General features: G+C 31.3%; 1 protein-coding gene across 2 annotated transcripts in view; it reads left to right on the top strand.

Moving 5' to 3' along the window:
• The window catches only part of LOC105622354 (thyrotroph embryonic factor), an 87301-nt gene that overhangs the window by 39065 nt on the left and 36851 nt on the right, over window positions 1-11385 (top strand). Inside the window, exon 3 of one of the 2 annotated variants that reach the window (XM_012203776.1) lies at window positions 11279-11299. The exons of the other annotated variant lie outside the window; for it this stretch is intronic. Within the exon in view, the coding sequence (XP_012059166.1) occupies window positions 11279-11299 (21 nt within the window). The remainder of the gene's footprint in view (window positions 1-11278; window positions 11300-11385) is intronic. 2 annotated transcript variants of the gene reach the window in all.

The raw sequence follows: 11385 nt of genomic DNA, 5'->3' as shown, positions 1-11385 counted from the left end.
AGAGAGAGAGAGAGAGAGAGAGAGAGAGAGAGAGAGAGAGCGAGAAAAGAGAGAGAGGGGGGAAGAAGAGAAAATCTCTTAGAGATTTTTCTCTTTTTTATCTCTTTTATTTTCAAATCATGACGTTCAATAGCAATATTATAATTGTATCGTTTTCAGGTGACCCCATGATAACATCCTCTCTGAAGGGTAAGTGACCATCGACGATCATTTTTTTCTTATTTTGCAAATTCCCAAAGGATCCACGAAAGGATTTCTGACGCGAAGAGTTTGTCTCTCCTCAAATCGAAAACGACAATATGACGAGTCGCTCCCTTTTTGCATGCGTTACATCAATTATGTCCAATTCTACGTCCACGCTTTTTATGTTTTACAATATTTTCGTAGATTATAGAGAAAATAGAGACTTTAATTATAAAGCAATGAATATAGCCGATTATTTCTAATGATTATTTTTGAATCATTCTAGAAAAGATGTAATCATTTTAGGAAAATAGTACAATAAAAATGATGTACTTAAACATTTTAGCTAACAAAACTATTGTATATAATTGAAAAATTTGTATTAAATTTAAGACATTTCACATAGTTCACTCAAATTTTTGTATTAATTCGCGATTTATGATTGTCCTTTCTTTTCTCTCCGTTGACAGCTGTTCAACAAGATAAATATATTAGAAAGTAATATAAATATTATATAAAGAAAGCGTCACAAAAAGTATAATACTGATATATATATAATACGCAATTTGCAAACAATATGGAAATGTTTTTTCAATAAAATTGACATTTATGATATATTAAGTTAATACACATTTTATTAATTTCTTAGATTTTAAACTACATTACTTTTTTATGTTATTATTCACTTATTCATAAATTGCGTTTTGACACATTAAGAAACATTGAATATCAGTTTAAAATTAAATTTTAACAAGAATTTGAGTAGAACAGTTTTAACACAAATATTTTTTATTGTGATACTCGGTTATCATTTCTCAAGAATAATTTTGATAAAATAAAGATTTGTAAAGTCGGTTTATTGAGGTGATTAAGAAGAATCAGAACTCTTATATTAATTATATCGAAATTTTTGAAATGCTAATTTTACAGAGGTCACAAGAAACGAGTTTAGTAAAAAATAAAAAATACGACGTGATAAATAAAAAATTCATTGATTGGATAAATATCTTGAACAGATAGAACAAGGATGCACAAATCATCATGCAGGTACAAAGTTGCATTCAATCGACGCGATATTTCGCGAGAAACACGAACACTCTAAGGGTGGGAGAGAGGAGGCAGATACGTGAAGAGTTGCCCGGCCTTGTGACGTCATATCCTGTCATGTCTTCATACCTACTCATGTTACGATAGTCACGGAGAGCAAGAAAAAACCTCATGCGTACCTCTAAAATATTATTCATCCTCATTTATCATTTTCAAATCGCGTTCTAAGAAACGAATAACATGCTGCGACGCCGACGTTTTGCAAAACTTCAAAACTTCAAAATTATTCGAAATGTCTTTAATATTTAAGCAATGAAGCTCGAATAAAATAAAAATAGAAATTACTTTTTCTCATTGTTTTGTCAAAGTTCATATGTTAAGAATGTATCAAGTATAGGTATATAGTCTTTGCAGAAGGTGTGACTGGAATTAAAAATTTGTGTTTTCTGTATACAAATGAATGTTACATATAAAACAGTTTAATAAGATTAATATTTATATTTTACAATACAATTTTATAGTTTCAATGAAGATTTTCTCATTTTATCTTAATTATTTAAAAAAAAAATTTTACATCTTATTGCAATAATTTTTTATCCAGATTCTAAATCGTCACCATACTTTTTGTATTACTTTCAAACACAATAGGAAACTTTGCAATTTTTTCATAATTTTTTCATTTTGTTAAAAAATATTGTAATACATTCTTAATGTATGCTGATTTTAGAACTCTGATATATTAATTATGATATTCATTTAATAGATATGTAATTTCACTTATTGTGAATATATAATCATTCTTCGGAACAACCCACGCTTTAATCAGATGATTTAATCGTTTTATTATTCTATTATTGTAGTTCTTATTGCCATGATTTCAACCATTTTTAATAGTCTGCCTACACGTGTTTGCATTATGGCAATTCGAGTTGAGATATAATCAATCGTAATTATGATATATGGAGGTGTCTTCGTTATTCATCTGTTTTATCGTACGATAGAAACATCTTCGATCGAATTTCTCTTTTGTTGGTTGATTAATTATTGATCGAGTAGTGTGTTTGCGTTGCTTTTTGAGGTACTAACTGAAAGAACGTTTCGACTAAATTTTTTAAATAAAAAATATATAATTTCTAATAAATTTTTTAAATTTCTTATTAGGATGTATACATTAATCTTTATTTTTTAATTGTAATCCTAATTCGATATTCATGTTAATCATAATTAACTATTATAATTACAGTTTCATTCTGGAATCAGCGATCGAATTAAGTTTCGCGCATCACAGATCCACTGAAGACGAGTAATGTTTTCATTTCTCATTTTATTTCTATGTTTTATGATAAAAAAATGCAGAATCATCTTATGTTAATTAAAATACGACATTAATTTTACAGTTTGTACCCAAGTATTTGAACTCGAAAAGCTTTCCATTTCAAAGAAGCGTTAAAAATTCGATTTTTTCGAAAATTTTAGAACGGCCGCAAAATGATTTCTTTTATATAAAATAATTTAAAAAAAGTATTTTTTTTGATAAAGCTACTGATATCTTTATTATATTTTAAATACACTATATCTTGTAGATGAAGTGGTTCCTTGAAACAAAATTTACGAGCGTATACGATTGTATAATCTTAAGACAGTTCATTCTACGTATCTATGAAAGATTAATATCACGTGTCGACATTGCATGATGTTCGTGTCTTTCCCATCGACATATAGAATAGATTACCGATGGCGGTGGTGGGAATAGAAACATGAATAGAATGAGAGGCAGATAAATGGATGAACGTTCTTTCTCTGTTTATTAAGCCTGATTGGTTGTTGTTGATCCAGTAGTACTGTTCCAACCAATCTGCCTCTCATTCTACTCGTATTTCTACTTCCACTATTGCCATCGATGGTCCATTCTATATGTCGATGGTCTTTTCTCACGGAGTTTGTTTCGCGGTGATTAAGATCGAATTCTGGCGCGGATGCATTTAATAATGGGTTTCAATGAAACCCGTACCGGTGACAGGTAAACAACAAGACAACATGCTCGTTCTGGCTCAACTCAATGGAGAAAAAATGATGCACAAGTACTGTTTCACAAGTACTTTTGCGTGCGTGGATGATCGTATTGCTCCCAAAATTATCGCGGTACTTTTCCCTTCGTGCATCAATTATTTCAACTGACAATCCATGATTGTTGAGCATCGTTTATGGCCGGTAACTATATATTAAATAATTAAGTAATGTACAGGGAGAGGAACGAGTTAAATATATCTTTCAACAAAAATGAATTAAATGCATATGATATTTCAAATGACGTTTTTTGCCTTCGATGTACAATATTTTTTTAAGAACAAAATTATATGCTTTTAAAAATTCATTTTAAATGATCGATCGATTTTTTTTTGTAAGACATTCTTGCAGCTTTTTTTGTAAGATATTCTTGTTTTTCAAAGTCGCAATTCCTTCGTCGATCTTTCTAGTACTACTAAGTATTACTAAGTACGATCAATTTCAAAATCATTATCAATATAATTATTGAAACATATAATTAATCAAGATGGCCTTAACTCAGCTACTTTACACACACACACACATACACATACAGTCTGTTGTTTTTTTCTCTAACATTTACCCTGATTGCATAAAATATCTTACGTATTTGTCCGTGAATCAAAATACCTTTGTGATGAATATTCATATAGATATAGAAGAAAATCCTGATATTTATGAATTCTTACTTAACATTAATACAATTATTCATACGTTAATTAACAAAAGCTTATCGTTCCAATAGATTATTTGTCTCCTGTTGTCAATCGCAATTGTTTCCAATAAATTATTATATTAAATACGCGACTTCTGCAATTGCGCGATCTATTTTTGTGTTCATATAGAATCTTACGAGTGTGTTTGAACCTCCTTTTGATCTAACGGCTTCGAGCTCGGCTCAATTAACAGCTGACAAGCAGATGTTAGCGGCGTCGCGCAGAATATTTATGTCAAAAAGATTATAAAAGCTACACGTGTAATTTCAACGCGCCCGCTGCACTTCCTGAAGACGATGATGTACTGAGAGCACGTGCCTGGGATCTATTAGATTAGTAAATAAAACGATAAAAAATTGAGCAGTTTAAATAATCAGCCGTTGCTTAAACGCGCCACGTGCGTGAATCGTTGACGAAATTGATAGCGGTAATTGAATTAATTTTATTTCGGGTAGACAGACTGCAGCGAATTAATTACAAGAAAACGATACGCTCTATCTTTTCTCTTTCGTATGACAGAGATAGAAATTCAAGAATATGCGTTCTTGATCGCGCTTCAAAAGTTTAACAAATGAAATTAATTAAATAAGAATTTCTACATGTATTCCAAATACAAATGTCTTTTTACATTCTTATACCATATATGTGGGAAAGAATGATTTTGCTAAAAGATTTCAAATTCTGCTACACTGTTAAAAATTTTCCATGACTTTTAATATATTTTTCAATTACACAATTGAAACTTAATTTCATAACATTACATTAAATTTAATATATTTATAATTGAAAAGTATATTTGTATACATGAAATTTAATATATTTTTCATGAAAATTTGTAAAATTTAATATACACGTTCATTACATTTAAGTAATTATTGTAACTTAATTTATAATTATAATTTTCAATTAAATCATTTATTACTTTTAATTTATGTTCATAACCATGACCTTCATTTAAATATAAAGAAAGCTCGTGATTACATTTCTACAACAATGTGGATATTAAAAAGTATGTAAAGTGTGCAATATATGTGTATGTGTATGTGTGATTGGTTTTCTGCATAAAATAATACTGTATTACACATTTAAATTAATTCATTTTTGTATCCAGTACAGTATGTTATTTTTACATGGAAACATATCTAATCATACACATATATTGTAGTTTTTTATACACACTTTTTTTATACATTTGAATTTGCAATGAGATTAGAAAATAATTTTATTGGACCAATAAAATAATTATGTTAGAAACTGAAAAATGATATACAATGCTGCAAAAAAATTTTTGATATTTTAGCAATCAGATGAGTTTCTAACAAAATTATTTTCAGATTCGTATATAAAATTTTAAATTTTTCAGCAAAATCGTTCTTTCCGCGTATATTTCTGTAACAATAATAAAAGAATCACACTTTTCGATATTTCAATTTTTTTTTATACACTGAGAACACGGGAAAATGGTTTAAATGAACTCATCGGGAAACAGTTGCGGAAATTTCCGTGAGATGCACAAATATAGTATTGGCCACACTTCGCGTACCGGCAATCAATTCGAGCGATAATAAGTACGTGCTGACTTAGGTATATATATGCGGTCAGCAGTTGAGAGTTTGTTGAGAGTATCGGACGGATGCGAAGTTATTGCCAGGATCCATTCGGGTCCTGTCATGTACGTTGCATCCGCGAATACGAAAGGTCACGAACGAAAGTCCCGCAAATGGTATTTACCGAAAGGTAATAATTAATAAACGCGCTGCCGCTTCCAGGTTCATGATTTGTACCGCAAGCATCCATACGCAAACTTCTCGTTCTTGTTCTTCACGGACCTATAAGGATTGATCCGTTGCATCGTTAGACGCAACACTCTTAGAAGGATTATCTAATCCAGATTCTGTTTTACATGCGATACGCAAATTGAACGGTACACAGAGGCGAAAGAAAACGACGAAAGAAAAAAAATTAATTCTTGAATAATTATCAATGTAAATATGTAGCGTGTAACGGAGATGCTATCTATGTGATTAATTATGTTGATATTATTTTATCTGAATTTCTTTCTGAATAATCATATATGGCGTTTGTAGATCGAGAATTTTTCAAATACTTTAAAATGAAAGTAAAAACCTTGCCTAGTTAGTAAAGTATACTTCCAGTTATAGCAATAATGCGGCACAACGCGGCGTAGCTCTGTAATTATTTACTATTAAAAGAGAAAAAATAAATTGATAAGTGTTGCTTGAATGATTAGATACTATTATTATTAGGTGACGAGTCTTTTATCTTCTTTATAAGAGGCGATGTATAACGAAAGATCATTCATATTTTAATTCAGGATAAGATTTCTTAAGAGATTTGCAACTTGAATATTATTTGTATTGTAAGTAAAATTTTTTCTTAAAAATATTCTTTCTTTTATATTTATAGAAAAATTTATTCCTGAAAACTATCAAAAGAAGATTAAATTTAATTTAAGTTATTTAGAAAACTTAAAGAGATTTTTTTACATTATTCTTTACGATATATGTATAATAATTAATAACATCTTTAAATATTTATGTATAAATATATGTATTATAATTTTTCTATCATTTTTTAATTAGGAAGATCATGAAATGCATAGTTTGCGTAATAACGAAAACAAGATAAGTTTCATCTAATGATCAAATTCCTTTTCAATTAATAAAAAATTAGAGCATGCACTTGCTTCGAAAAAAACTTAATGATGTTTAAATGGCAATGATGTTTAAAAAATTGTTAATACGTGCATATTCTAAGTAAGAGAAGGTAAAAAAGTAAAAATTCATGTGTTTTTTTAACTTTTTTTAACTTTATAGAATTGCAAAAATAACTCACAAGGCTAAGCGAATTAAATTATTCGAATAGGGCAAGCAAAAACGTGAATATGGGGAAACAAATTTATTGATACGGTGTAGTTGTGTCTTTAACGCAATGTCAAATTTATATAAGGCTGATATAATTTATATGCATTTATTGATCCATACCTATAGAGGGTTTTTTTGATATGGCAAAAACTGAAAATGTTTTGATCGGAAATTTTTAATTTATTAAATGCAAGAATCGAGTGCTTTTTGTGTCGTATTTTGTGATCGTCGTCAGTTTGAGTAGTAATTATATTAAATTATTATTAGTAAAAAAGCGTAGCGTTTTTCAATTTTTTTCAATTCGCAGCACATTAATAACAAGTCAAATTTGTAGAAGTACGTCTTTAAATACACATGCTTCATTGCTCAGTGTAGTCTTTATCGGATAAACTTTATCGCTAACGTGACATTCACAAATAAACAGTAAAGTTTTTAAGTTTTATTTTGTTGCTTTAAATACGATTTTATTACAATAATAAGATATCGCTTTAATTAAAATGAGAATAAACACAATAAAATTTAAATAATTTTCACAATTTTTTAATCATTTTTTACTTCATGATTTATTCGCTTTTTTTTATTTATTTCTAAATTTTTTCGCTTCTTTTTATTTTCTTCAAAATTTTCGCGGTACACTTAAGACCCTTTGCAATAAACAGATTGAAAAATCCTGCGCGCGAAGAATTTTAATTTTGATTTTACAGAAAAATCTAAAATTTTGTTGGATCTCGATCTGAAAATAATTTTGTTAGACCATCAAAATAATTGTTTCATATTACATATAATTAGAAACTAAAAAATAATAAGCAATGCTGCAAAAAATTTGATTCTAACAACCAATTTAAATTTTGAGCATAATTATTTTGCAGCACATTATTTTGGTTATACGAAAACAAAATTATTTTTAGATCCAGCAACATTTCTTACAGGAAAATCGTTCTTTCTGCATATATTCTGTCGTCCTGTTAAAAGATTCATCGCAGTGATTTCGCATTACAATGGCAATGAATAAAGTAAATCAGTTAACGAAACTCGAAGAAAGAACTCACGCTTTTTCACGCGTTCCGTTTTTAGCAACTGAATTATTAGTCGTATTCACACGAAAAAAGATGACCATCCTCTGGAAGGCACATCCGATTTTGCAATAACGAGGCGAAGAGAATGCACGCCTAGGAGAAAGTAAGTCGCCGAAAGTTTCGTTTTCACGTTTGGCCCGGTCCTAAAGCGACCGGTTCCGACATTCTGATCTGATCCGCGAAATGTTGCTTCAACCAGATTGTGAAACCGGCGGCTATTCGGGCTATCGAGATTCGAACTAAAAACTTTGTTGGAATCGATTGGCTTCCGCGTTTCTTATTGAACATCCTATTATTGAGCATCAATGACTAAAAATGTCACTGTGACTGATTCAAGAAAATTGAAAAGATAATTTTAACTATAAAATAACATACACAGATTATGAAATATCAGATTATATTGCGATAAATCAATAGCATCATCTGCCTCCTCTTAGCACGAATCAAAGATGGGAGTGAAAGGGTCCAGAATCAACAGGTTGCTCGATACTCGTTTCAGTTCCCGACCGACCTTTAGCCGGAAAGCTGCGGCGTCTTTGCTCGCATTAAGATCTCCCAAGCTGATAGAATGTATGAATATGGACGGCATTTAATCTATGCTAATAACAATAAAAATATTTTTTAAATTAAATAAGAGAAAGTAAAAGAATGAATTAGCGAAGCTAAATTAGTAATTTATTAATTGTTGATAAAACTATTTTAATTCCAATTTTGTTGTAAAATTCAATAATTATTGTAAAATGAATAAAAATTTAAAATTTAATTAAATTGCGATAAAGTTTGGTTTGCTTAATAAAATTGCAGTTGATTTGTAATTTTATATACAACAATGTTATGATATAAATATACAACTTTCTTTTTTTTCAATCTCTTTTTTTCAAACAAAATTTAAAACAATTAGAATAAAAAATTATACTAATGTGTAATTAAATAAAAAATATTTGATCACACAGAAAATACCAGACAAGTGTCTGACGAATCTCTATTTTAAAATAATAGACGAATGTCTATTATAAAATAAAAGAGATAAAAAGAGAGCAAAAGGAGAGGAAAGAGAGAATGAGAGAACTAAAAACGAAGCAAGAGATATAAAAAGAAGTACGGTGAGCGAAGAGGAGAAAGGAATCCTTCCGTGACTCGCGAGAGTCCGCAGGTCTCTCGTGGTTTCCGCGTTCGCACAACAGGCATCGCGTCTACCGGACCGGTTCTGGTGATTCAGAGCCTCATGCCTTCACTACGTAACTTATGTCGGGCCCTCCCGCACTCTCTTTTTTCTCTCCTCGTATGATCATCACAGTGAAAGAAGAACTGCAATCTGTATGATTGAATGATAAACAAAACTTTATTTTAAATAGATATAAGAAAGGAAAATAATTATATTTCGACATTTAAAATTACAGTTCTCACATTTCCTACAAGAAACTTACAATACAGTATTAAAAGACTGTCTCAAAAAAATTATTTAAAAAAAAGTGGAAAATATTTCTGCGTGGAACTATTTTCTGTGATTTCCTAACAGAGTTTCTTAAACGAAATTTTACGAATTTTTTATATAGATAAATATATATTGTAATTAAGCCTATTGTAATTATTTATGAGAACAATTTTACGATATTCTCTTTTTTATTTTTCAATCTTCTCTCAATGTTAAAATTATCTTCCTTTATTGAGAGTTGTCTTTTACTAAATTACACTCAGACTAACTGCTGACGCTTCCGCGTTGTCGAAGATATTATAGAACAGAGATAGCGGGATTCTTTTTGAATCCTGTCCACGGATGCCCGACCCTGATGGCCCTGACCCAAAGCGAGACACGCTTTCGCGAATTATAATGGCCGCCACGAACATCTTTGTCTACGTTCGCAACATTAAATTTGGATATTAACGCGATTACTATTATTAGAAATTGAAAAAAATTCTTTCGTAGTTTGATCATGAAATAAATCTTCAAGATATTACAAACAGAAATACAGAATTTACTTTGTTGTATCATTTGAAATAAAATAATTAATTTAACACGTTAATAATCTAAATAATAATAATAAAAATAAAAATTAATAAAAAATCGGTGTTTATATGATATTTCGAACAATAGCGAAATGCTTTAATAATACACAGAAAAAAACTGTTAATAATTTTGTTCATCAAAGTAACTATGGAGAACGCTTAAACATTGATGACAAATGCGGCAAAAAGTTTTTAATATTATAGTTTGTGCATTTTACATATTTATTTTCAGAGTCCAAAAAAATTATTTCCATAATCTTTTTAGATATTTCAGCAAAAAAACATGTTCTTTCCGTGTGAAACGATTTAGATTTAATCCGGAAATTAGGATTTCTATTTTTATAAGCATTAAAATAAAAAATAAAACGGGCAGTTGGCGAAAATTAAAAAGTGAGTCGACTAACCTTCCTTATATGGAATGACATACTTTTTGCAGAATATTTTAATTGACTGATCTATGAAATTAATGAAGTGCTCCTGCGCTCCTTCGCTAAGTAAAATCGAAAGTGGCAAAATACTACAGTCGAGGCGAGACGAGGAGATAGCGTTTCAGTCTGGTAGAGAGAGGTACATTTACTTGGAAGGGACACAGCTTCCTCTTCTACCGTACGCGCTGCAGACGAAGATGACGCTAAAACTTTAAAGACAAGATCGGTGGATCGATGTTTGTTTGCTGATGAATAATCATGCGTTTAAAGATACGAACACGTCTCGTCTTTCTAAGTGATGTCCCACAGCTCGAGAACTTCAGGATGAACTTCAGATCGAAGGAATAAGACTGGAAAAAGAAGTCGATCTATATATTTAAAAACGACCGGAGCATGAAAATTAAATTCGTCAGAGTGTTTGAAGCGTAGCAGCTAAATCGTGAATAAAAGCTCCTATGTTGTTCTTCAGCGTTCGAGAGTCTGGAGAGCCAGGTATCGAGAGAGGTGATAAAGTAAGTAGAGACGGAAGGCAAGCCATAGACAGGACAAGTGAAAAAGTGCGACGCGATCAGCCGGAGCGCACAAGCAAGCAGCCAGGCAGATAGACCAGAGGACTACGGTGGCGTTCACCAAGCAGGAGGAAGAGGCCTGGATCTGGATCCTAGAAACTAGACAGGGACGTCGATAAAGTTGGTGCTCGCTGGTTCGTATAGGAAGGAGAGACGTCGTCGGCGAAGCGAAGAAGGAAGAAACCGGCGGGTGTGCGCGCTCGCGCTTTTGCGCGACGAGTGGGGTCAGGTTTCAGATGTATAGTGGGAGGTGGGGGCGGGAAAAAGCGGATGTTGGGGCGGAGGAGAGTGAGACAGAATATCGGTGAGCACGACAAAGAGGGAAAGAGCCTCTCGAACGGCGTGGCGCTTGCGACTCAGTGTCTTTCCGGACGCCACACGTTTGAGACACGCACGCGAGAGTTTCTTTTTCCTTCTCTCTCTCTCTC

This window comes from Atta cephalotes (assembly GCF_000143395.1).
Source record: "Atta cephalotes unplaced genomic scaffold scaffold00044, whole genome shotgun sequence".
NCBI classification, from domain to species: domain Eukaryota; kingdom Metazoa; phylum Arthropoda; class Insecta; order Hymenoptera; family Formicidae; genus Atta; species Atta cephalotes.
Note: the sequence above shows the minus strand (reverse complement) of the source record. Positions and strands in the feature narration are given on the sequence as shown.